Source organism: Phaethon lepturus, unplaced genomic scaffold, assembly GCF_000687285.1.
Source record: "Phaethon lepturus isolate BGI_N335 unplaced genomic scaffold, ASM68728v1 scaffold36568, whole genome shotgun sequence".
NCBI lineage: Eukaryota > Metazoa > Chordata > Aves > Phaethontiformes > Phaethontidae > Phaethon > Phaethon lepturus.
In genome coordinates this window covers 4755-27504 of record NW_010560425.1, presented here as the reverse complement: position 1 = coordinate 27504, position 22750 = coordinate 4755, and the positions used below count along the sequence as shown (strand labels likewise).

Sequence of the window (22750 nt, the reverse complement as noted above, 5' to 3'; positions counted from 1 at the left end):
ACCTGACCCAGTGAATGTTAGCTGTGAGCATCCATATGCCTGCTTGACCTGGTGACATTTGGACAGCTAATATATGTATGATGTTATAGGGTCTGTTTCTGAAACACAGTGAATAGCCTCATGCATTTAAAAAATATTGTTGCCTTAATGAGTAGCAAGAAATATTATCAGTCTAAATGAACTCATTTCCATTAGATCATTCTGCTTGCTCTTGGGTAGGGTTTTTTTTTACTATGATATTTTAAGGGTCCAATTTAGCTTTCTGTGCAAATAACCATAAAATTACTTCTCTTCTAGCAAGGCAGTAACATGTTTTCTATTACCTGTTGAAAAAGGCATGTAGGAGCATGGTCATTTCCTATTTGGAGTCATTATTTGTAGGCCTGTTCTTCTGATGCAGTTGAGAACCTATTAATATTGAGGAACCTGGATAAAAGGATTAGAGAGCATGAATACCTTTTTGCCCTTTAGACTGTATTTGTCCATAAATACCAATGTTTTTGCACATATCCAATCACTTGACTCATGTTAAGTCGCTCATGGAGGGCATTGCTTCCATCTGCTGCTATTCTGTGTGTTGGAGTAGCCATTCCAGAATCTCAGGCACATCTGGAGAGAACAGGCTCATCTGTACAGTGTGTCATATGTCCATAATAAATACCATATAAATACACTGTAAATATAGCATACATTTCATATCTAACCTAAAAACTAACCTATAAGTGGTGGAAGCTGTTGGACGGAACTCCATCTTGTTGACTCTCTTGCAGAGGGAGAGTGAGCCTTTCATAAGGGGTCTGCTGTTCAGGGGGACTGTCAGTCTGACTTGTAGCTGGGCAAGCACTCTTGGGTGGGATATTAAGGATTGTGGTTATTGACTGACAATAGACACTAGAATAACTAGAGTAATTCTGCTGTTATTTGAGTAAGTGATTGAATTACAGTTGTTGCATTTGAAGACTGAGTTATTGTCTCAGTAGGAGAAGCTTTACTTCAAAAACTTATGGTTAAGCTGCACACCTTCAGTTTGATGTTATAGTGTCATTCTTTTTTGCATGTAACCTGCAGAACTTAGGCAGTTTGAGACATTGGCTCTCTGTGTCCCCAAACAGTGATTAAATGCAGGCAATCACTTGGAAGATTTGCAAAAATATGAGAGACCTTTATTAACACGGGTAATGTCAATCCTTTTGCATTTGAAAAGCATCTAGAGAATTCGTCTGAAAGTAGGAAGCAATAATTAGGAGACAGCACCGAAGAATTTCTTCCTCCAATATGTGCTTCTTTCTCATATATATGCATATGCAGTCTTTTCTTATATACATGTTAAATGAATATGCTGTCTGGCTTGTGGCATGTTTTTAGGGATACTATGGTCAGATCTTGATATAAGTACTTCCTACAAGCTGAAAAGGATTTCCTTGCAGATTCCGGTAACAACAGGTTTTGAGAAACTACAGAAATCACGGTTCTGGGTGCAGGCAGAGTTATAAAGCATTTCAAGTCATTTCTGAACAAAGCTATTCTGACACTGACACAAATACGCTGCTGTCACTCTGGGCTGACAGGAATCTACTCCCTAACTCTGCATTTGTTACTTGTCTGTTGCAGGGATTTACCTCAGTATGGGCAAAAGCAGTGGCAATCCTATTTTGGGCGAACATTTGACGTTTACACCAAACTCTGGAAGTTTCAACAGCAACATCGGTAAGGGGATGTTGTAGACAGACGTGTTCTGTGGATTTAAGTGCAACTTTACTCTCCGGTATGCCTAGGGGCCCCAGTTAAGATTGAGATTTCACTGTGTTATTCAGGCATGAAGGGAGGGAATAGTCACTTCCTGTAGTGCTCACAGTCTCATGAGTTAAAATGTTGCAGCGTTTTCATTGTGACTTTTTTAACAAAACCTTTTGCTCTACTTAAATGCATGTTGCTGTAATACATTACCAAGGAGAAGTTGGGATGATGGCTTCTGCAGTGCAGAGCCCATCTGGAATGGTGTGAAGCATCTTGCTGCAGTGTGGGCTCTGATCTTTCACACCTTACATTGGCTGTGTAGTCTGAGTGTTCTCCTGGGAAGTTGTGACCTTTTGTTGTGTATATTTTGTGCAACATACTTATGTCTAGCTCTCACAAGTTCTATGCAAGATAAATGTTCTTTTTGTTCTGGTGTGTGTATGCAATGCTGTTGGCTCTAAGGGACTGCTACTGGGAATGCCACACCAGTAATGAAAGCCGAGTTTGGCCCTACGATGGCTCTTTGTCTTGTCTGGTGTGAAGTTCTGAGAAATTCTGGAATGCCTTTTAATCTTTCTTTTCTCTCTTGCGAAATAGACAAGTATTGGACAATCGGTATGGGTTGAAGCGGTGGCAAATTGGGGAAATTGCTTCCAAGATTGGGCAGCTCTATTACCATTATTAGTAAGTAAGCACAGAAAAGGATTCAGTAGCGGAATGCAGTGTTAGTGGCAGCTCCATTCCAAACATCTGGATACTCAGTCAGGAGAAATGAATGTTATTAGTTGAGTCATGATGCCTGTTTGTGAATGAGAAGGTCCTTGGGACTGCATGGGGTGCTGCAGAGAAAGGCATCTGTGAGCTGGGTACCATATTGCTAGTCACACTGATACTGCCTAAGGACTTAGCTCCTACCTCAGGAGTGTCTCTAAGTCTTCCATGCGTGCTGCATTTGATTGTTGTGCAAAAGTGTGATTTGCAAGTTTGGGAGCTTAATGTTCCTTTAAGCTTTTGAACTAACCTGTCACCAGTACATATGTGTACAAGATGGACAGATTTCATTGTTACCTGAAATGGAACCCAGGCTCTGAAATCTGTCTGCCCAGCAGGCACAGAGAAATAGAGTCTGGCTTTCGTATCATGTTACTTGAGGAGGGAGTTTTGCCACTGATGCACAAGATGGTTGAGCGGGCAGGAAGGGAGGGTTTGGCATGGATTTCCATCTGAAGCAGTGAGCTAATCTGATTCTTCCTCTGCAGCTTGCGCACTTCAGAAACCAGTTATCTCAATGAAGCTTTCTCCTTCTATTCAGCAATTAGGCAGAGGTCATACTACTCCCAAGTCAACAAAGAAGACAGGTATGTCTGAATGAACGCTCTGGTTTCTTTCAAGATGAGAACGGTGTATAACAGCAGAAAATAACTACAAATTGTAGGAGCATAACTGGGATAAAACCAGTGCTGTTGAAGGAAGTTTCTTTTAATCTTCCTGCCATGATTAAAAACCTCAGTATAAGAAAGAACTTTGCTATATGACTGCAGGAATATTCTATTATCTGGTCCTGGCTAGAAAGCTATTAGCCCTAAAGTTTTGTCATTTTGAGCAGTATCAGTGCTGGGACCTAGTATGCTGTGGCGGGAAGATAAGTCAATTGGGCTGAAACAGAGGAACCTGTTTGATTCTAATCCGGTTTTCCAGGGGAACATCAGTTAGTACTGCAGTATAACAGCCCTCTAAAACTGATTGGCACAAGGTCCAAGAGCTTCAGGATGCATAACGTCTTCCTCTTAAGACGCTGTACTGAGAAGGGTACACTCAAAGCAGGGCTGTGTTGTGTCAGTGCAGCCAATGTGCAGACACAAATAAGAATAGCCAGAGAACCCCATTCTTGATCCTGATCTTACATTCTAGCCACTAAACCCAGGTTCCCTCATCAAAGTAAAGTTAAAGAAGAATTGATCTGAAGTCATCATCAAGATAAATGCAAAAGGTTAGTTAGGTAGTTTTCTGCCATGCATTCAAGGATCTCTGGATGTAACTAATTGCACTTCTCTAGTCTCGCTGATGTCTAAATGCACCTGTGTGCCACAAAAGTATGAAAGTTTCCCTGCTCTGTTCTGATATCTGTTGATCCTATTATCTTCTCTGTTAAAAATCTCTCCATTTCAGTCTGAGTGCTTGAGCGGTTTCAGACAAGGTAGGATTGACCAAGCATGCTTCTAGATGCTGTCAGAAGGTATTAGAAACGGATGAGTAATTATGGGCTATGCTGACTTGCACATCTCTAAGTTGTCCCAGGTGGGTGAACTCTGAGACAGCTGTGATGCAGGGGGTCAGATAGTGCCCATGAACTGTCAAAAGGTTTGAAGAGCCAGCTGTTGTATGTGACTGTCATGCCTGTGTTCATGTAAGGAGATTGTGGGGAAGGCTGTGGCTTTTTTGATGTATATTTATGTCCCTGTACTCAATTTTAAATAAACCTCTAAGCAGCCAGGTAGCTATTGATCTCCACATGAATTCAGTTAGAACTCTTAATGTGTGGAGTGTTCAGCCTTGCTCTAGTCTTAAACTCCTCCTCTTCCTTATCCCTGTTACCTACCTATGTTCTATTTTAATCTCAAATTTGGCTGTGATGTTTTTGTTGTTGTGTTTAGGCCTGAATTAGTGGTTAAGAAGCTGCGTTACTATGCAAGGTTTATAGTGGTTTGTCTCTTGCTCAACAAAATGGATGTTGTAAAGGACCTTGTAAAGGTATGTTAAAATGAGGATAAAGGTGCTAAGGGTTGGGAGGTTTCTGGTTATTCAGGGATTTTCTTCGAATAAGGAATCGATAATATAGTCTATTTCAGTTGAAATACCACTCATTAGATCTATGATGTTAGCTGCTGCAGCAGCATAGCTTTTCTTTTTGTTTTTCCTCATTTAATTGATTGTGTTGTTGGATGCCACAGAAGGAGGGAAACACATGGCTAGAGCCATGGGAAGATTCAGTATGATGTGAACATTTGGCTGGAGAAAAACTTTACAAATGTATGTAGTTAGTTAGGAATAAACTTTTAAGATGCATGTTATTCATCTGAAAGTGGGGGGATCATCTGATAACTGAGTACATCTTTATTCCTGTGGAGGATTTAAGACATCGGCAGAATCTCCCCCAGCAAGTCATCATGACAGACTGTTGCTTGGAGAGCCATTGTCTCCTAGCTTGATGTTGAGCTTATTTCTCTTCCCTTCCAAACTGCTATTGCTCTGTCCCATGTCTAGAACACATCCTGAATACATTTTGCACTTTCCAGAGAGCCATCAAAATTAAACCTTGCTAAATGATGTAGATATTACTATGAAATTGGAGAGGCTGGATCTGCATATGTCTCTGCTGTGGGAGTAAAGCACTGAATGCCTAGAAACACAAGTCTTTAGGTACAATAAATGGAGTACAGGCCAATGTTGATCATTGCTTTTCCAGTATATCTAACATCCAACATAGTGAACATCTTCTGTGAATCAGACATTCAGTAATGACACTTTAGGCTCAAATGATTTGATAGCATTGCTTGAACACCAAGTAAAAATATTGCAATAGCTGCAGCCTGGAGAGGGAGGTACCCTTTAACTACAACAAAGGAACAGCATGATTCTCCTGACAGCATATGCTTCCCAAACCCCTCTAACAACCTTGCTGCAAGCAGCTTCTGGTATTGACAGTTTTGTGTAGGTTGTATTGCTGTCTTTGTGTCTAAGCTTACCTGAACTGCTAGCTTAGCTTAGTAGCAGCTACAAAAGCCATACTATTCACTTTCTCAATGTATTTAAAGCTGAAATTTGAGTCCTTGGTATCCATAGCTTATGGTAATAACTAGTGACGTAGCTGTATGTGTGATAGTTATACTTAACTCGAGATAGTCTTTGCATTTGGACCTACTTAAAAGGCATTTTGCGTTGCCAAAACTCAGTGTAACATTGGCATTCTGTCTCCTGAAAGAGCGCGTTTTGGCTGGCATGTTAGTCATAAGTGTGCTGCATATGTTCTCAAGTAATTTTTTTTTAATTATTCTTAAAGGCCAGCACAGCTAACCAAATTGTAAAATTACTGGCTGCTTGTTAAGTTCTCAGTTTAAGAAGTGATTCTGTCTGTCTTTGAACTTTTTACATCAGGAGCTGTCAGATGAAATTGAAGACTACACTCATCGTTTTAATACTGAAGATCAGGTGGAGTGGAACCTGGTTCTTCAGGAGGTGGCAGCGTTTATTGAGGTGAGAATATCATCCCTTTTAGTTGTTAGTTTAGAAGTAAAATTCTCTGACTTGTTCACTGAAGTGTTCCTGTATCACCACCTCTACATGGTAACCAGGTATGCCACGTGCAGGGACAGTATTCCTGTCCAATTTAATCACTGAAATGTGTAATAGTGACAGCCATTAAAGCATCTGAAGAGCTAGACCTGGTCATGTAACGTGTTGAAAATAGAAGTATGAAGCTGAGATACACTTGGTCACCTTACTGTTTTTGCTCTTGGTGTTCAGAAAATGGTGGAATTGAAAGCACAGCAGTTACCATGGTCAATATTTTGGAGGGACTGCCAACTTTAGTTCTGTTGCTGTGGAAGCCAATCCAATTTGCTGATGTTTTGATTGTGTTTCGGAGTGTACTTTGTTGGAATACTGGTCTATTACACTGGCAATGCATAAGCAGCATATAATGGAAAATACGGTGTTAGTGTGGCAGCTAACTGATAGGCTTTTAGCACAGTTGTAATGTGACCAACTTCTAAAGTTTGTTAAAAGGAAGATAAATTTGTTTATTCTTTCAAATGAGACTGTTCTACTTTCCTCCTTTTGTACAAGATGTCCCTGTGTAACACAAGTATTTATTAAATTATTGCCAGAATGGATGGCAGCATTATCAGTTGCTCATCTCCTTTGCTATTTATTTCTAGGAAGGAAAGGCAAACTAAAAGAGTGCAGGATCATGCTGTATTGTAGGAATGTTTAGTTTATTCTGTGTGAATTTGTAAGGTTGTTCATGACATTTGGTTCCTAAGGTATAGAAAAGCTGAAGCAGAGTTCATGTCATTTGAGGAAGTATGTTCTTCTATTTGCTGTACGAGGTATTTCCTTTTCTAAGAGCTGTTGCTTTTCCAGGTGGTAAGGCATTACTCCGTAGACTGCATACAAATATATGGATACATGTACAGCAAATTAATTTTTAAAATCTGCCTCAGTTATGAAATGTTTACTGTAAGTGACAAGACCTTTGGATTTCTCTCGAATTGCAAATCTGTATGTTCTCTTGCATTCCTGATTTATTCTGGTTGCTTTTTTAGGCAGACCCTGTCATGGTATTAAATGATGACAACACCATTGTAATCACCTCTAACAGGCTTTCTGAAACAGGAGCTCCATTGCTAGAGCAGGGAATGATAGTGGGACAGCTTGCTCTTGCAGATGCGCTGATTATTGGGAACTGCAACAACCAGGTAAAAGAAATTCTGGGGACTTGGGTTTATATCTTTGGAGTTCAAAGTCCTTCCCCCTGTGGCATCCCTTCTGATCATACAACAGAGATTCCAATAGAGGCCAACATTAAAAATTTTTTTTGTGATGTTTGCAGTGGCAGCAAGAAGAAGAGGTTCTCAGAAATAAGAGCTAAAACTGAGATGTTACATGTTAGACCTGTGGTACTGACCTCTTACTGCTTATGTTAATCATGTCAATTAGGTAGATACAATTGATTTTCATATACTGGATTGTTCTTAACAACGTTCAAGCATGAGAAGCTTGTGGGGTATGTCTAGAAAAAGCTTGACTCTAGGATTTCACATGACATACTCTAGCTTGTTGCAGCTGAAGTTGCAACAGGAAGGGGTTTTCAAAAGACATTCAAGATCTTGTTTTTTAGATGATGATGATAGTGAAGTTGTACAGACTTCATGACTTCTCTCTGAGCTCTTTTTCAGGTAAGCAAGGGAGTTGTATCTAAACTACAGTTTGTGTATCCTGTTCAGATTTTGTCTAAATTTATAGTACATAGTGGTTTCAGCACTTGATTTGTAAACACCCCAGGAAGGTCTGTAGTTTGTGAAGTAGGGGTCTGCACTACAGTGAACTGACCTGCTAGACCAGTAATAAATGGATTTTGTCCTCTGTGAGCTCTTCTAAAAGTCATTCACAAGTCTTTAGAGATTCAAAGATGACACTGACAGCTCCCTGAGAGACAGAAAATGGTCTGTCTGGTGTGCAGTTGAATGTCTTACCTGCATAATTCCAAAGAAATACTGTTTAATCTATATCTGGCAGAGTAAACTGTTTGAATCTTTTGCAGGTCAAGTTCAGTGAATTAACAATTGATATGTTCCGAATGCTACAAGCACTTGAAAGAGAACCAATGAATTTAGCTTCACAAATGAACAAACCTGGAATGCAGGTAAGTTCCATTTCAGTGACAAACCTGGCAACAGATCTTAACTTTGTGTGCTTTGTTTTAAATTGTGTACTCTTTCAGTATTGTCACAGAGCAGGTCAGTAAAGCTGGTGTAACTTTTACTAGAAGTTAGTGCAGAGTAGCTCAAACCTATGGAGTTTGGTCCAAGTAATGTCTCCCCCCCACCCCCCCTTTTTTTTTTTTTCTTTAGCAGACCTTCAATAGTGAAAAAATAGTGTTTGGGTATCATTTCACAAATGGCTTACATTGGTCTAGCTGAGGTTCATATACACTCACCCCTTCCTTTGTTTTCACTCTAGCACTCATGCAGCCAGATAAGTTCATGTCCTGGTTTTGGCTGGGGTAGAGTTAATTTTTATCCTAGTAGCTGGTATAGTGCTGTGTTTTGGATTTGGGATGACAATAATGTTGATAACATACTGATAGTTTCAGTTGTTGCTAAGCAGTCAAGGACTGTCCAGTTTTTCACGCTGGCCGGCCAACGAGAAGGCAAGGGGGTGCACGGGAAGCTGGGAGGGGGCACAGCCAGGACAGCTCACCCAAACTGGCCAAAGGGATATTCCATACCATGCGATGTCATGCTCAGTGCATTAACTGGGGGAGTTGGCCGGGGAGGGCCGCTGCTGGGGAACTAACTAATGACTAATCAGTCAGCGAGTGGTGAGCAACTGTACTGTGCATTATTTGTTTGGTGTATTCTTCTATCATTATTATTATTCTTATTATTCTCTTTTGTCCTGTTAAACTGTCTTTATCTCAGCCCATGAGTTCTGCCTTTTTTTTCCCCAATTCTCTCCCCCATCCCACTGGGGTGGGTTGGTGAGTGAATGGCTGCATGCTTGTTTTAGCTACTTGCCAGGTTAAACCACAGCAGTTCATCAGCTTGCTGAGTCATCTGAAAGTTAAATATCCCCTTCAGAAAAAGTATAAAAAATATTTGATCTGGAGGCAAAAGGAAATATCTAGATCTTTGTTTATTTAATTGAGAGAAGAGTAAATTTTTTCACTCTTTTCTTGGGTGATGCTTTAGAGAGTAGGAAAAATTAGTGACAAATTTAAATGAGGGATAATGTAAAGTTCTGGTTCAAATACTATGCATCTAGCTTTACTGTCTAGTAGGAAGTGCAGCATGGGCAGACCATTTGTGTGGTAGGTATGTTGAAGATGAGCATTCTAATAAGTAGAAATATAGAGGGTTACGAAACTGCTTTGGTAATACACGGTTGTTGGTTTATTTGTGTTGTGTTTTGGTTTTTTGTTTTTTTTCAACAGGAGTCCACAGAGAAACCAGCCAGGCGGGAAAACCCCCATAAATATCTACTTTATAAACCAACTTTTAGCCAGCTATATACATTTTTAGCAGCATCATTTAAGGTTTGTGAAAATGGTGAATTCATTTGTAATAGAAAAATATCCTGAATGGTGTGTGACACTGAATAAAATGTGGTTGAGATAATTTTTTATACTTAAAGATAATGAAGCCTTTTTTGCCTTCTTAAAATGTTAGATATGAGCTTCAAAAGGATGGAAATATTATAGATATGTGTCATTTGTGTAATAAAAACAAATCTGTTGACTGCTGTTAAGGGAAAGAAAAAAAATCATTTTTTGAACTGTGTCTCTCTCCTGCACTTGCTATATTTTTATCTGCCTGCCTTATTTTGTTACCCACTGCTCTCTTCCATGTAATCTATACATTTGTAGACTTTTTTTAAAAAATACAGTTGCTATGCTTATTTTAATTTAATAAAGTTGCTGGGCTCATTTTGCTTAATTATGACTGTAAAAGTCAGCAACTTGGGATTTAGTAGTAGAAACAGAATATAAATCCTACAAAGAAACAAGTTTCAGTTTGTTTCAAGAAAAAACCGTAAAACAGCTGGTGAGGTGAAGGAAATGCATCCTTCTTACTTAGAATTTTGGGTGCCTGCACGCTCAGCCTTTTGCAGAAATTAAAAGCATCTGTTTCCTCATGCAGACAGCCCATTAGAAAGGTGGAAAATAGATTTCTTTTACAGGTCTATACAGAAACCTGGATGTGTTGTGCTTGTTGTCCGTCTGAGAAGGGTCGGGGGAAGAGGCAGATGTTGCAGACTCTGGGGTATTTTGAAACAAAGAACTTCCTTTAGGATCCTGAATTGTTTGGGAGTTAGGGTCTGCATGGATCTTGGCAGCTTTTGGTTTCCGTATCTTGGAAAGCCTCAGATCTAGCTAGATAGTAAGAGAGCCTATGTGGAAGCAGATGCTTTTTTAGTGCTGCTTGAACCTCTAACGTCAGCCTAAAGATTGGGGGGGGGGGGGGGGGGGGGGAATGTGAACATAATCATCACTTTACATTTTTGTCTCTGTACCCACCTATTTGAAGGGGTGTATAGGATCAGAAGGGCATATAGACATGCGAAGAGTGAAGGGAAGCCAGAAGCAGGAGTAGCACAATCTTAAATGACAATGTATTTATGAAAGTCATGATTGAGTATTAAAATAAACTTACACATTTCTTTCCTTGACACTCTTCTCTTCTTATTTGAATTTCAGGAGCTGCCTGCAAACAGTGTACTACTGATTTACTTGTCTGCCACGGGCGTGTTTCCATCAGGTCGTTCGGATAGTGAAGGTACAATAAAGGAATGCTCCCTGTCATGAACAGGGCTTGAATTCTCTTTATGTTCCAGGACAAGTGACCAAGAAAGATGTCACAAAGCTCCTTTTAAAAAGACAAGTCAATTTTATTCTCCTGTCTGCTTAGTAAGATAGACTTTTTTTTCTACAAACAATAGCTAATTCCCTGTCTTTTAATTAGTGTGCATTAACCTGAGACCTTTTCAAAGGATATATCCAGTTTTTGATGCATCTGAAGTATTAAAAGCCTCATCGGTTTTGAAGACCACATGGCTCAGTTGATGCATCAATGCAAAGTTAATAAAATGGCTAAATGGCACTTTGTGATTCTTTCCAATCTCCAGTACTATGAGAACATATGGTCAGGAGACGGGTGGTAAAAGGGCTGAAGCGTCTGCAGGGACTTTTCTGTTTGCACGCTTGTTAACCTGACAATTCAAGCCCTTCTCATGATTTTTGGCAATTCCCCTCACTTCATCCTCCTGTTCTTTGCAACCTAGCAGAATATTTGGATGCAGCTGCAATCTAAAAGCTGAAAACTGGTTGGCTGAAGTAAACAAAGTCAAAAGATCTGTTTATATAATTTAAGGGGAGGAAAAAAAGTTTTTTAACATCCTAAATATTGCACATGCCTCATCTGTTTGAGACCTGCATTCCTTTATAAGATGCATGCCTTGTCCATCCCAATGCATGATTTATAGAGCTCTCAAAATGTTAAAGGAAATAAAAAAAATCCCTGTCAGCTTTGGATTGTGGCAGTGATTTTTTTAAAATGCTTTTAACATTTTACTTTTTGCTGCAACTTGGTGATAGGTTCTAACTAAACTGTGTGCTTTAAAGCCCATGTTATGTACACTTCACTGCATATATTGTTTCAGCTTAATACCTTACTGTAGAGGCATCCAGGCTCTATCATCTGAAGAGCTGCATAGTCAGACTTCAGTTTTCGTTAAATGAATCCCATTACAACTGCATTCTTTTAATAAGGTAGTGTAGTCTGCACAGACCAAAAAGTTCTACCTTATTAAAAGGGAGAGCAGCTGCAAGTTGCACTGTTTATCGCCTGTAAACCATTTGTGTTTGACAGATCATGCAAGACATTTGTAACAGTGCTAAATTAATGTATGTCCTGTTCCTATTTTTGTATTCCCAAAGTTTCCCTTAACATGAAAAGGTGTCTTATGTATCCAAATCTGAAAAAATTGCATTTGATGGCCAAATATGGGTCAACTAACAAATAAAAATGTATAACAGAATGAGGAAATCCTAATGCTTTATTTTACTAATGTTAGTGACATTTCATACCCATATAAGTGGCAAAAATATTTGCTGGTATCTCTAGCTTTTTTTTTTTTTTTTTAAATGTAGGATTTGATATTTTTTTATAGCCATTACTTTCATCTTTGCTTTCCATCAGACAGTTAGGCAGGTAGCTCAGTTGTGCAAACTTAGCAGAATATTTCTTTAGCTTACCTTAGGAACACATGTCCAGGTTGTGTGCATTTAAAAATTGTGAATTCTGTATTTGAAATTTTAAAAAATAAACCTTTGCTGTAGATTTGAAATCCGGTTAAAACTATTCCATCCTTTCTAGGAGTATCGAAAGCATATTCATTCTCTGATCTCTCATTTCCCCTTTGCAGTGTTACAACTGCAGATGATAGTATTACATCTTCTGAGAGGCTACATGGTTTTTTATTGATTATAGCCTTATTTTTTGATCAAATTCTGAATCTAGAATATGCTAGCTCATATAGTGATTTTGCAAAGGTATTGATTTGCCTGTATGAAATGTGTAATGGGTTTTAATCTTTTTGCTATGTAGTGTAACAAAAGCCAACACTGGCATCTTTTGTATTAAGTTTGTGGCTAAATAGCGAATTAATAAATTAGAAGTTACAAAGTTGCATTGCTTGCTTCTACTTTGATAGATGCTGAAACTACTAAAAATGTGTAAAATTGAATATGTAGTTAGTAAAGTTTCCACGTTCCTCCATCCCCTCCTTACAACTGCAGTAATTCAGATTCACTTAGTTTTCTGGGATTTATGGTTGCTTCTTCCCTTTCATACAATCATTAAATCCATAACAGAGGTGAGTTTCCTAATTTTAACTTTCTTTTTGCCATGTGTAGGTCCATATGATTTTGGTGGCGTTCTGACGAATAGCAACCGGGACATTATAAACGGGGATGCTATCCACAAGCGAAACCAATCATACAAGGAGATGCACTGGTAAGTTTAATCTGTGACAACTGCACATTCAGAAGAATTTATCTTTAATAGAGAAAAATGCATCAAAGCCTCTTGAATTCAAACTCTTCAGTGCAGGACATCATAACGTAGATTGGCTTGAAGTTGAACAATTAGAAATGCATATGCAACTCTAAATGATGATTCAAACACTCAGAAAGTATTACTGTGACAATGTAAATTCTTTATTACTGGAAAACTTCAAATTAATGGTGGATGACTTCTCAAGAAGATAAACGTCTCTGGGAAAGAACTAATAAGAAGTCCAATAGCCCATGTTATAGAGAATACCAGATTAGTTTTGTAGTTACTTTCTGAGGATCAATCTCATGACTGGGACTTGGGGAATTTGCTTGCTTTTTATATGCATGTGGGCAGCTGGGGTCTGAGAAACTTGTGCACTGTCACAGCTTTGCAGCAATTCTAGTACACTGTGAAGCATCCCTTTCTCTTTTCAGTCTTCACCCTGGAGATCTCTACCCTTTCACAAGAAAGCCCCTGTTTATCATTGTGGATTCCTCAAACAGTGTCGCCTATAAGGTAAGACTCTTGAAGGCAGCTACTGATATGACAGGATACAGTGTCAACCCCTAGTTAGCTTACACTTTTAACAGGCTATTTTTTAAACAGTTTGTATTCAGTGTTTCTTTTCTTTTGAGGTTGTGCATGCTAGTCAGGATCTGATCCTATGAATAGGAACAAGAAGGAGAAGCACATGAACAGCCGCTCATTGGAAAGTAATAAATCCTCCTGGAGGGAAAAAAGGTTCAAGATTTCCAAGGTCTCTGGTGGGAGGTTTATTTTTGTTATATACCAAACACAAATCTTGGTGTGTGTGCATGGGGGAGGGAGATAACTAATCTACTTTTTTTTTTTCCAGTCATCCAACACTCAGTTGCTTTTAAGCAACAGAAAGGATTCAAAGCATTGAGCCTGATCTTATAAAACACGGGGTGTCTATGTCTGAAAAGTATCTGAACCAAGGAAATAACAAGACTCAAATTAGCATCCAGTGTTACTGTAGAGTGATATATGCTTGGACAATGACCCTCCTTCCTAGGGTGCTATGGACTTACAGTAGAATTACTCCATGCCAAATCACCTTTGGAAACCTGCAATTTGGGTAATACAGAAGCAGGGATTTTCAATCTCAGTTGCCAATTGCATCTGGATAGCATTAAGACATTTATTTAATTCACAAATGGGATATTAAGAATGTGCTCTATCTGGGGAAAGTGCCACTTCCTTATGTCTTCCTTTTTATAGCTCCATTATTTGCAGTGAGAAAAGTGAGCATTCACAGCTGCATTTCAGAGGAGGAATAGGGACGTCTAGTGGCCAAATGAACTTGTTCCTTCTTCAGTATCCACAGTCTATGTCATTTGTTTTAAGGTGTTTGTCGGCCAACGAGAAGTGCTAATTCAGTGATCAGTATGATTCAGAATAGTTCTGTATTGAGCAACAGAACTTTTACCTGGCAGTCTTAATAATGATCTGGCCTCTTCATAGGGTTTTTGTTTTGTAGTAATGCATTTCAAAGGGCTTTTTTAATACTATTGCATTTAACTTCATCACACTAGATTTCAGTGCAAATCTGCTTTTTATTAAATTCCCTTCTCCGTTCAAAGGGAGGGAAATACAATTAGAATGGTTTACTTGTCTTTCTGAGAAAATGAGAATTTTGTAGGGATTTATTTTCATCTGCTCTTTCCTGACATTCATTCCAGTATAACAGGGGCGTAATTTTGTTTCAGGGTAAAAAGGGTGGCTTGGGTTTTGTTTTTGTTTTGGGTTTTTTTATCCCCTTCCTCTCTAGTAGAATTGCTGAAAGATGTCAAGTGGATCAGCTCTGTAAGAGAGACTAAGGGATTCCTGGTGATAATTCAAATGCAGCTCTAGACATACCAGCGTTCTGTGGACAGCTTGGAGCAAAGGATCTTTTTGAGGTGATAGATTGCCATATGTAGATTTGTAGCTCTTTTGAGAATAACTGTCAAGTGTTTACAGTAGAATTTGCTTTTTGTATTACATTTAAATTGGATAATTGAATTTTCTTTAAATTCTGTGGGCACACAGTAAGCAAAAACTGTAACTTCCATTTAGTTTCTTTTCCTTGTTCTGCAGTGAGCTGACCATCAGTAGGGTAAAATACACCAGTGCTCCACCTGTTAAGCACACAGAGCAGTTGGTGTAAGAGAAGTCTAATTATACCTGTATGTAAGGAGCATAGAAATGTGAGTTTTGGAAATGTTTTGGGACCAGATTATGGACGTAGCTGCTAGGAGCTCTGACCCAGATCAGAATCGGGTGGGCACAACTGTGAGGACTCTAAAAAGAGAATGAAGAAAGAGGAGGAGCATGGACCTCTATTTTAAAAAACAGCATTTGAAAACACACATTCACCTTCACAATCTATTGCCATTGAACCTAGGCAGTTACATGTGTGGGGATGAGTTTAGGTGTTTGTTTTCAACTGAAGGTAGATGGCTGAGTTTTCAATCTCAGTATTTTCTACCCTTGTAAATTCCTGTCTGTCGTCACTCTGTGCGTGCTTATGTGCTTGGTTCCTTGTCACCAGAATATACTGATAGTGCTGTCCTGTGACTATCCTCTGGGTGTGTTGTGAGACGCTTTGTAGACTCAAGCACTGGCACAAACAAAGAGGTTCTGTGCAACCGTATGAGAAGTTGGAAGTCAGCATACTGACTCTTTTCCACATGGCTGCTCTGATCTTTTCTGATAGGACAGTAGCTATCCTGACATTTAAATGTCACTGCTAGCAATACTGGCAGTAACAGCAACTGCTCATATATCTTTTTCTACAAGCCATTTCTGCTTTCCTGCATGCATTCTCATCCTCTCCGTCTCTCTGGAGGGCTTAAATGGTGATGACTGAAAGTAAGTCCTGCCAGGAAGTGACTTGCCAGTTTGTCAAATCAGCGGCACTTGAACAGCTTCCTCCCCTATATATTTAGCTGAAAGTGGAAGATAACTGCAAATCAAGCATATCTACTTAAAGCCATGATTTTTTTTTTAACACTTCCATTTAAATATAGATGGCTGGTTCTTGAAGGTTACCACTGTGTATGTGGATGAAATAATACTTTAAAATCAGTATCTTGTTGTAGCTGTGGTTGTCTAAGATTACGATCAAATACAAAGTCTTAAAAAAAACCAAACCAAAACAAAAACTCTGGCCAGTAAGAATGAAAGGACTCTGTCAGTAAATACTCAGCTTAGTAAAGCTTGTATGTGAAGTGACTTCTTTTGGAGATGATGAGTAGCTCTTTTTTGAAAAGAGATGTATATGGGATGCACTTTAAAAAGCAGCAATGCTTCTGTTTGAAAACTTGAATACTGAAGTAAAAAAAAGAATCCGTTTTGAAACAAAAATGCGTTTTACCCTTTTTGGAGTTGTCCAGGCACTGAAAGGTAGGGCCTTCCTTATCCAGAGCTGCTACCAACATCCCCACCGCAGGGTAAGCTTTTCTGGTGCACTTCGTGGTCCTCCGCTCCAAGCCATGGCTGTAACATGCTCCTGTTCCTTTGTTGCATGTGCTCACACAGCACTTTTCTGTGGAAATTGGGAGTGGAGGTGGTGGTGGTGAGTGAATCCTTGGGCTATGGTAGGCAGTTGTGTCTGGGCAAGAGCTGAGACAGGTACCTGGCAGCTTGAGAGTCTTATTTTCCTGGACCTGCAGTTCACATGTAGCGACTGGCACGAGCAGCTGTCTTCCAGAGAGCACATTCCGTGTTAAACCGTGTAGTTTCTCCCCTTTGCAGGACTTACTAGCTATGTTGACTTAGCCTTTGCTGGGACAGAGTCCAAAATGATCTCAGATACTGTCAGTGAGTAATACCTTTCCTGAGATCTGTGAGTGACCCTTGGTTTTGCTTTATAGCTGTAGGCAGTGTTTAATTGCATTGTCATTTTTACTGATGGAGCGTGTGGAAAGTCTGCTCTGGTCTCTAACTGGGTGATACAAGATAGAATTCAACATGCGAATCTGCTTGTGAATACTAAGCATACATGTTACTTGAGAACATGTAACCTGCTGGTGTGTATTCAGTTCAAACTGGCAATGTCTGGGGTGACTCCTTCTGGAGTGTTAAATATTTCTTTATAGTACAGTTTTACTGATTACTGGGTTGGCCTGCAGGTGCCGTCTTCATGGTAACAGTCTTTGTTTCTTCATTAGAGGCCAAACCTTAGTATCTAGCATTATAAATCTCCCTTGGGCTCTTAACGAAATAGAAGGATTTTCAGGACTAGTCAGCACTCTGTTAGATATGGGACATATCTTATTTTGATTAGACTAGATTACTGTCTTTGGTATTTATCGGACCTAGATTAAATTAATACGGTGAAAATAATTTAATTGAAATATACTGCCCGGAAGGGGAAGTGCCATTTGAATTGAGCAGAAGCCAGAAGGAACTAAAAAATGAGCTTTTTTTGATGATTCTACACAAGCACATACTTCTGGTGATGTATACCTTACATTTGTAGCTGCCAATCTTAAGAATATAATCTGCAGAGATAGGTGTTGCACTCACGTGCTCTGGGTGCATGGTTTGAATGTGTGCTCTGATAGGATGCAGACATGATCATTTAAATTTTCTGCAGCTTTGCAAGCCTTCAGTTTCAAGAAAGCTGTTTTGGTGACACATATGACAACTAATGAGGCTGTGTAAACAAAATCAAATTTTTTTTTTAATGATAATTATTACCAGTCAGTATACCTACCAGATAGATACACAGTAGGACTGTTACCAGGTAAATGTTGGTGAAACTGGACAAAGGCATCATTTGAGGTTTCTGAAGAAATTCTTGTGCAACAGGACACTTAGGCAATATTTAAGGTGCTGGTGGAAGGTGCACGAAATGAGTACTGTAAAATGAGGATTCAGTATAGCAGATGTTAAGGTTATGACATACTTGCTTTAAAAGAAACTTATTTTAGAACTTTTCTCCCCTGGGCTCTTCTGTTTCATCAGAAATAGTTCCTCCTGCTAGAAAGAAAAGGGGAAATAAATCACTTTGGGTAGTTCAGTTGGTATTGAGGAAAGATGCTAGATCTGTTTTGACCTGAAAGCCAATGGCTTCCTTTTTATTTCAGAACGTGATTTTTTTCAAGTAATGTATTACTACTGAAAGCCATACTTCCATGAAATTAGTGTCTGCTATCAGTAGCAGTGAAATAAGAGAATTACAATTCCTTTAAAATGTGATCGGTTATAGTCCCTCTGCTGTGATCTATAAGTAAGTCAACTTGTCAGCCTTACTGCCAATGCTGAACTGTGTGAGGGGCATTAGTGTGTTCTCTGTCATTAATAGTCGTTGTTTGTACCCTTAACCTGCTGAATATTCAAAAGCAAGCAAAGTGACCATCAATACTTCAAAATTCTTATCTGTTACAGAATTTCACAAACTTATTTGGACAACCATTGGTGTGCTTGCTTTCTCCAACAGCATATCCAAAAGCACTACAAGGTACGTGTAGTAATGCATTTCCTAACAAGTTGCAGTTGCATGATATATCTATGCCAAACAAATATAACTTAGGCTGTCTTTTCCTGAAGAATCTTTCATCACTATGTAATCCTTAAATCAGATTAACGTTCCCTGCAGGAGTATGATAAAGTTTAGTTACTGTTTATGGCAAATAATTTATTCTAACAATGATATTTCTACAGATAGCTTCAACAAGTGCCACAAGGCAAAGTCTCTCCTCCATGGAGACTCAGAATGCCAGCGCAGTGCTGGGATGCTGACGATGATTAGCACTTTGGGTAGCTTTATTAGTCCCAGAAAGTGAGCTTTTAAATGCCAGGTGTAGAGCAAAATCTTCTCAGATCTTGTTCTGAGTTTGGAGGCTAAGTTAAGGAAAACCATTGGCTTTGTATGCCCTGAGAAGGTGCATTTATAGTAGGAGCAGGCAACAAAACATATTCTTCAGTCCTTGTGACTACTATAAAACATAATTAATATTATTAAGCGATGTTAAGCTTATTATCTATCACAAAGACATTTTACAAAGGTCTAGCTTAAGCTACATAGAGAGACGTTAGGCAAGCATCATGAGAGAATGCACAAGAAGTGGAAGCTTCTCATTTGTTTTGAAATTATTCCTGTTATTTAGCTGAAACTTAAGTAGAAAATAAGTACTGTAATAATGAATCCTGTTTAAACAGAAACTCTGAAAAATAGAGCTAACTTTGTAAAATCCTGGATGTTTATATTCTGTTCATGGACCAGCCAGGAAAGTCTTGCTGTAGTTCTGAGGGGGTGCTACACTGTGCACTACAGCACTGTGCAGAGAGTTCTTAACTGAACCTAACTGAGCCCCTGTGTCATTATACCATGCAGGCTGTGTGCACGAGCCCAGAAAAAAACCCCAAACTGCACCAAAACAAGTCAGTAATCCTTGCTGATGACGAAGTGGCCTTACTGTTCGGGCACATGATCTTATGTGCATCACCTTTCTTATTTAATTCCCAGTTGACTGAGATGAAGCTTGGACCTCTGTGTATCATGTTGAACTGCATGGTAAATGGGCTTTAGGATATTGTAATGCCCAAAAAAGCCAACTATGTAGACTTTTGGGGGGTGTATAGGTTCAACTGCCTGTTTTTTTGAATGTAATAAGAATGCCCACGTTTAATACTTCTCTTTAGGATTTACAATCAGTATCTTCTATTGGCTGTTTCAGTTATGACTTTTGTGTTAAAGTTATGTGCTCAAAATAAAGACGTAGGCCTCCCACAGTTCATGAGAAAATCTTGTTTCTTTTGGTGTTAATGCACATCTCTACTAAGCCTTTACTGCTAGTAACTGCATCATCTTGAGAACAGATCTGCCACAAGAGGAGAGAAGATATAACTAACACAAAGGAGTAGTTCCTCTGTTACAGAATTTAGTGGGTGAGCGACTTCATTCTGTGGCAGGGACAGCTTTTCTGTTTCATGTGCCAAATGTATCTCTTTGTCTATTGATTTTTTTTTATTATTTTTTTTTTTTTAGATCAGTCTCAGCGGGGTAGCCTCTTCACGCTCTTTCTGAACAATCCTTTAATGGCATTCCTATTTGTCTCTGGATTATCAAGCATGCGCAGAGGATTGTGGGAGAAGTGTCAAGATTACCTTAGAAAAATCAACCGAGATATTGCCCAGCTGCTGACCCACTCCCGATCCATAGGTACATGCTTAAAGATGCACAGCTGAACCGTAGCGTGCTACTTAAGCAGATGCTGTTTTTTTCCTTGCTCAGCCTTTGCAAGGGATGGGATAGTGAATAAGAGGAGTGCATAAGTATTTGTAGTGGTCTCTGCAAGTCGCCTTTTTTTTCCCCTCTTTTTCTTTTTTTTTCTTTTTTTTAAAGCCTTTCTAAATTGAATTTTTTCTTTGCCTTCTCTACAGATCAGTCCTTTCTTCAATTTTTTGGGGATGAATTTCTTCGCTTGCTTCTAACAAGATTTATCTTCTGTTCAGCTACTATGAGGATGCACAAAATTTTCCGGGTATGCAGGGATATATATCCCTTTGTGAGAACAACAATCCAGTGCATATAGAACTGCAGTGCTTCAGGATGGAAGGGTCTTAGGGCTAAGCATATCACTGCGACTTCAGAAAGACAACTGATGCTTGTGTGCTAATGCCTACAGCTTGTATTGAATCTTTGCCTTTGTATCCCTCCAAAGGCATGAAGCCTTATTCTTCTATATAAGTAGCAGACACACTCCAATTCATTTATTTCACTCTGAACAGCCTTATCTGCTAGAAGAATTCCTCTTAATTCAAGATTATTATTTCTACACAACTAAAAAGGTATATAACAAGAATACAAGAGGAAGTGGGGAGGAGTGGAACGTTATTGCTGGAATGTATTCTAGTGTGAATGAATTTTGAAAGGTCTTTGAATTGTAAATGAATAAACTGAACAGGAAGATGGTGTTTTCCCTCCCTGTTGGTTTATGCTGTGCCAACAGTGAAGTCTGCTTCTGGATCTACACCACTTTATATATGAGAGTGTTGGCATATAAACTGCCTGCTCCATTTTTAAAAAAACATTACTGAAAAAAGCAAGTCAAAGCACAGAAAGGTACAGTATTCATCTTGTCTAACTGCAGACATCTAGTAGCTTTCCAAGCCTAAGTTAGTTACCTGGGCTTCTTCAATATCAGGGAAAAGCAGCAGGTCTTCTGTTAGTGGGGATAGATTTGCCCCCAGTGTCTTAGGTATTTGTTTTAGGATGAGATGAATCTCCCACTGGAGATGCTTACATGTCTATAATTTCAAGAAATGAACTCCAGCCTAGTAGGTGAGTATATGCGAAGTCTTTTTGGTCTTTTTTTTCTTTTTTTTTTTTTTTTTTTTTTCTTTCTGCAAGGCTTCTGTGAATATATTATTAACCATCCTAGATGAATGGGCATTTGTATTGCCACTGTGACCATCTCTTGAGTCAATGAAAAGACAAAATTGAAAATGCTAGAATATTTTCTCTGTGGTATGCTAAACCAATTAGGATACCTTTTAGGTAAAATTGGCCTTTTGCAATCTCCTTTGTAAAAACTGTAAAAATAAATGAATGTCTGATTCTCTTTGTTTTTCATTGTCATCTAGCAGGAGACTCGGAATTATCCAGAATCTTATCCTCAGCTGCCAAGAGATGAAACGGTGGAGAACCCTCACCTCCAAAAGCACATTTTGGAGCTGGCTTCCATACTGGATGTTAGGAATGTTTTCCTGGAAAACACCCTCGATGACTATTAAAAGAAACTGTCTTACTGCAAAGGGGTTTCCCTGGCCACAGATTTTGAATGGTGCAGTTTTATAATGTGAAAATCATAAAAGGGAGTACTTGATTTTATTTTTAAATTTAGGACCATTATTTTAAAAAGTAATGATAAACAGCTGTTAGTTTAGCTGTTCCATTCTGTATGGGGTCAATTTTATAAGCAGAAGTTTTCATGTCTTTTAAATGTTAAACTAATGAATCACTAGAGGTTTATTTCTGGTCTTGTGGCTATCAACCACATTTCCAACAGCTGATCCTAAGCATAGAAGTATTATTGGTTACCCTTACTGAACGTTTGTGGAAATCCTTTATTTTTATACAATTTTAAGAAATTGGAAAAAATTAATAGAAAAAAAACAATATTTTATCCCCAAAGAGTGGATTTGAAATGGTAAAGATGGAACCACATAGTGCAAACCAACAATAGCAATAAAACGGAGTCCTTCATAACAAATATATTTTTTCAGTCTTAGGCAAGTAAGTAGACAAAACTGTGGACAATTAAGTTGCATTTGGAGCAGTGGGCTTGAAGTGAAGTTGTAAAGATACTTAACGATCCCTATAAATTTGACACAGCAATTTTATATATGAACTTTGTACTGCTGGCCAAGGATACAATTTCCACTGCCTGATTAAGTAGATGGTTAGCAGATTAACAAATTACAAAACTAAGAAAGCTAGCCCCCATCTCTCACTGTAATATGGGTCATCTTGCCATTTGTATTGCTGCCACAATTTTCCAGGAGGAGAGGGCATTCTTAATTTGGAGGTACTAGATAGAAATTACTACGTTTCCAGCAGGTGTTATCCCTGCTTTCTGTGTGTGGATGGAATGTGTGACTCCCACAGTGTTACCAGTCCCTGATAGGAGCTGAAAGTGTCCCGTATAGTGCTGAATGCAAGC

The 22750-nt window shown here is 38.9% G+C and overlaps 1 protein-coding gene across 1 annotated transcript in view; it reads left to right on the top strand.

The window, feature by feature from the left end:
- Window positions 1-22386, top strand: part of SCAI (suppressor of cancer cell invasion) — a 28485-nt gene extending 6099 nt beyond the window's left edge. The window contains exons 2-16 of the mRNA XM_010293668.1: window positions 1612-1707; window positions 2335-2421; window positions 2997-3095; window positions 4392-4488; window positions 5893-5991; window positions 7062-7214; window positions 8060-8161; window positions 9452-9553; window positions 10715-10793; window positions 12932-13031; window positions 13508-13589; window positions 18471-18543; window positions 20074-20247; window positions 20469-20569; window positions 21672-22386. Coding sequence (XP_010291970.1) covers window positions 1612-1707; window positions 2335-2421; window positions 2997-3095; window positions 4392-4488; window positions 5893-5991; window positions 7062-7214; window positions 8060-8161; window positions 9452-9553; window positions 10715-10793; window positions 12932-13031; window positions 13508-13589; window positions 18471-18543; window positions 20074-20247; window positions 20469-20569; window positions 21672-21821 — 1594 coding nt within the window. The 3' untranslated portion in view covers window positions 21822-22386. The remainder of the gene's footprint in view (window positions 1-1611; window positions 1708-2334; window positions 2422-2996; window positions 3096-4391; window positions 4489-5892; window positions 5992-7061; window positions 7215-8059; window positions 8162-9451; window positions 9554-10714; window positions 10794-12931; window positions 13032-13507; window positions 13590-18470; window positions 18544-20073; window positions 20248-20468; window positions 20570-21671) is intronic.
- Window positions 22387-22750: the final 364 nt, after the last annotated feature.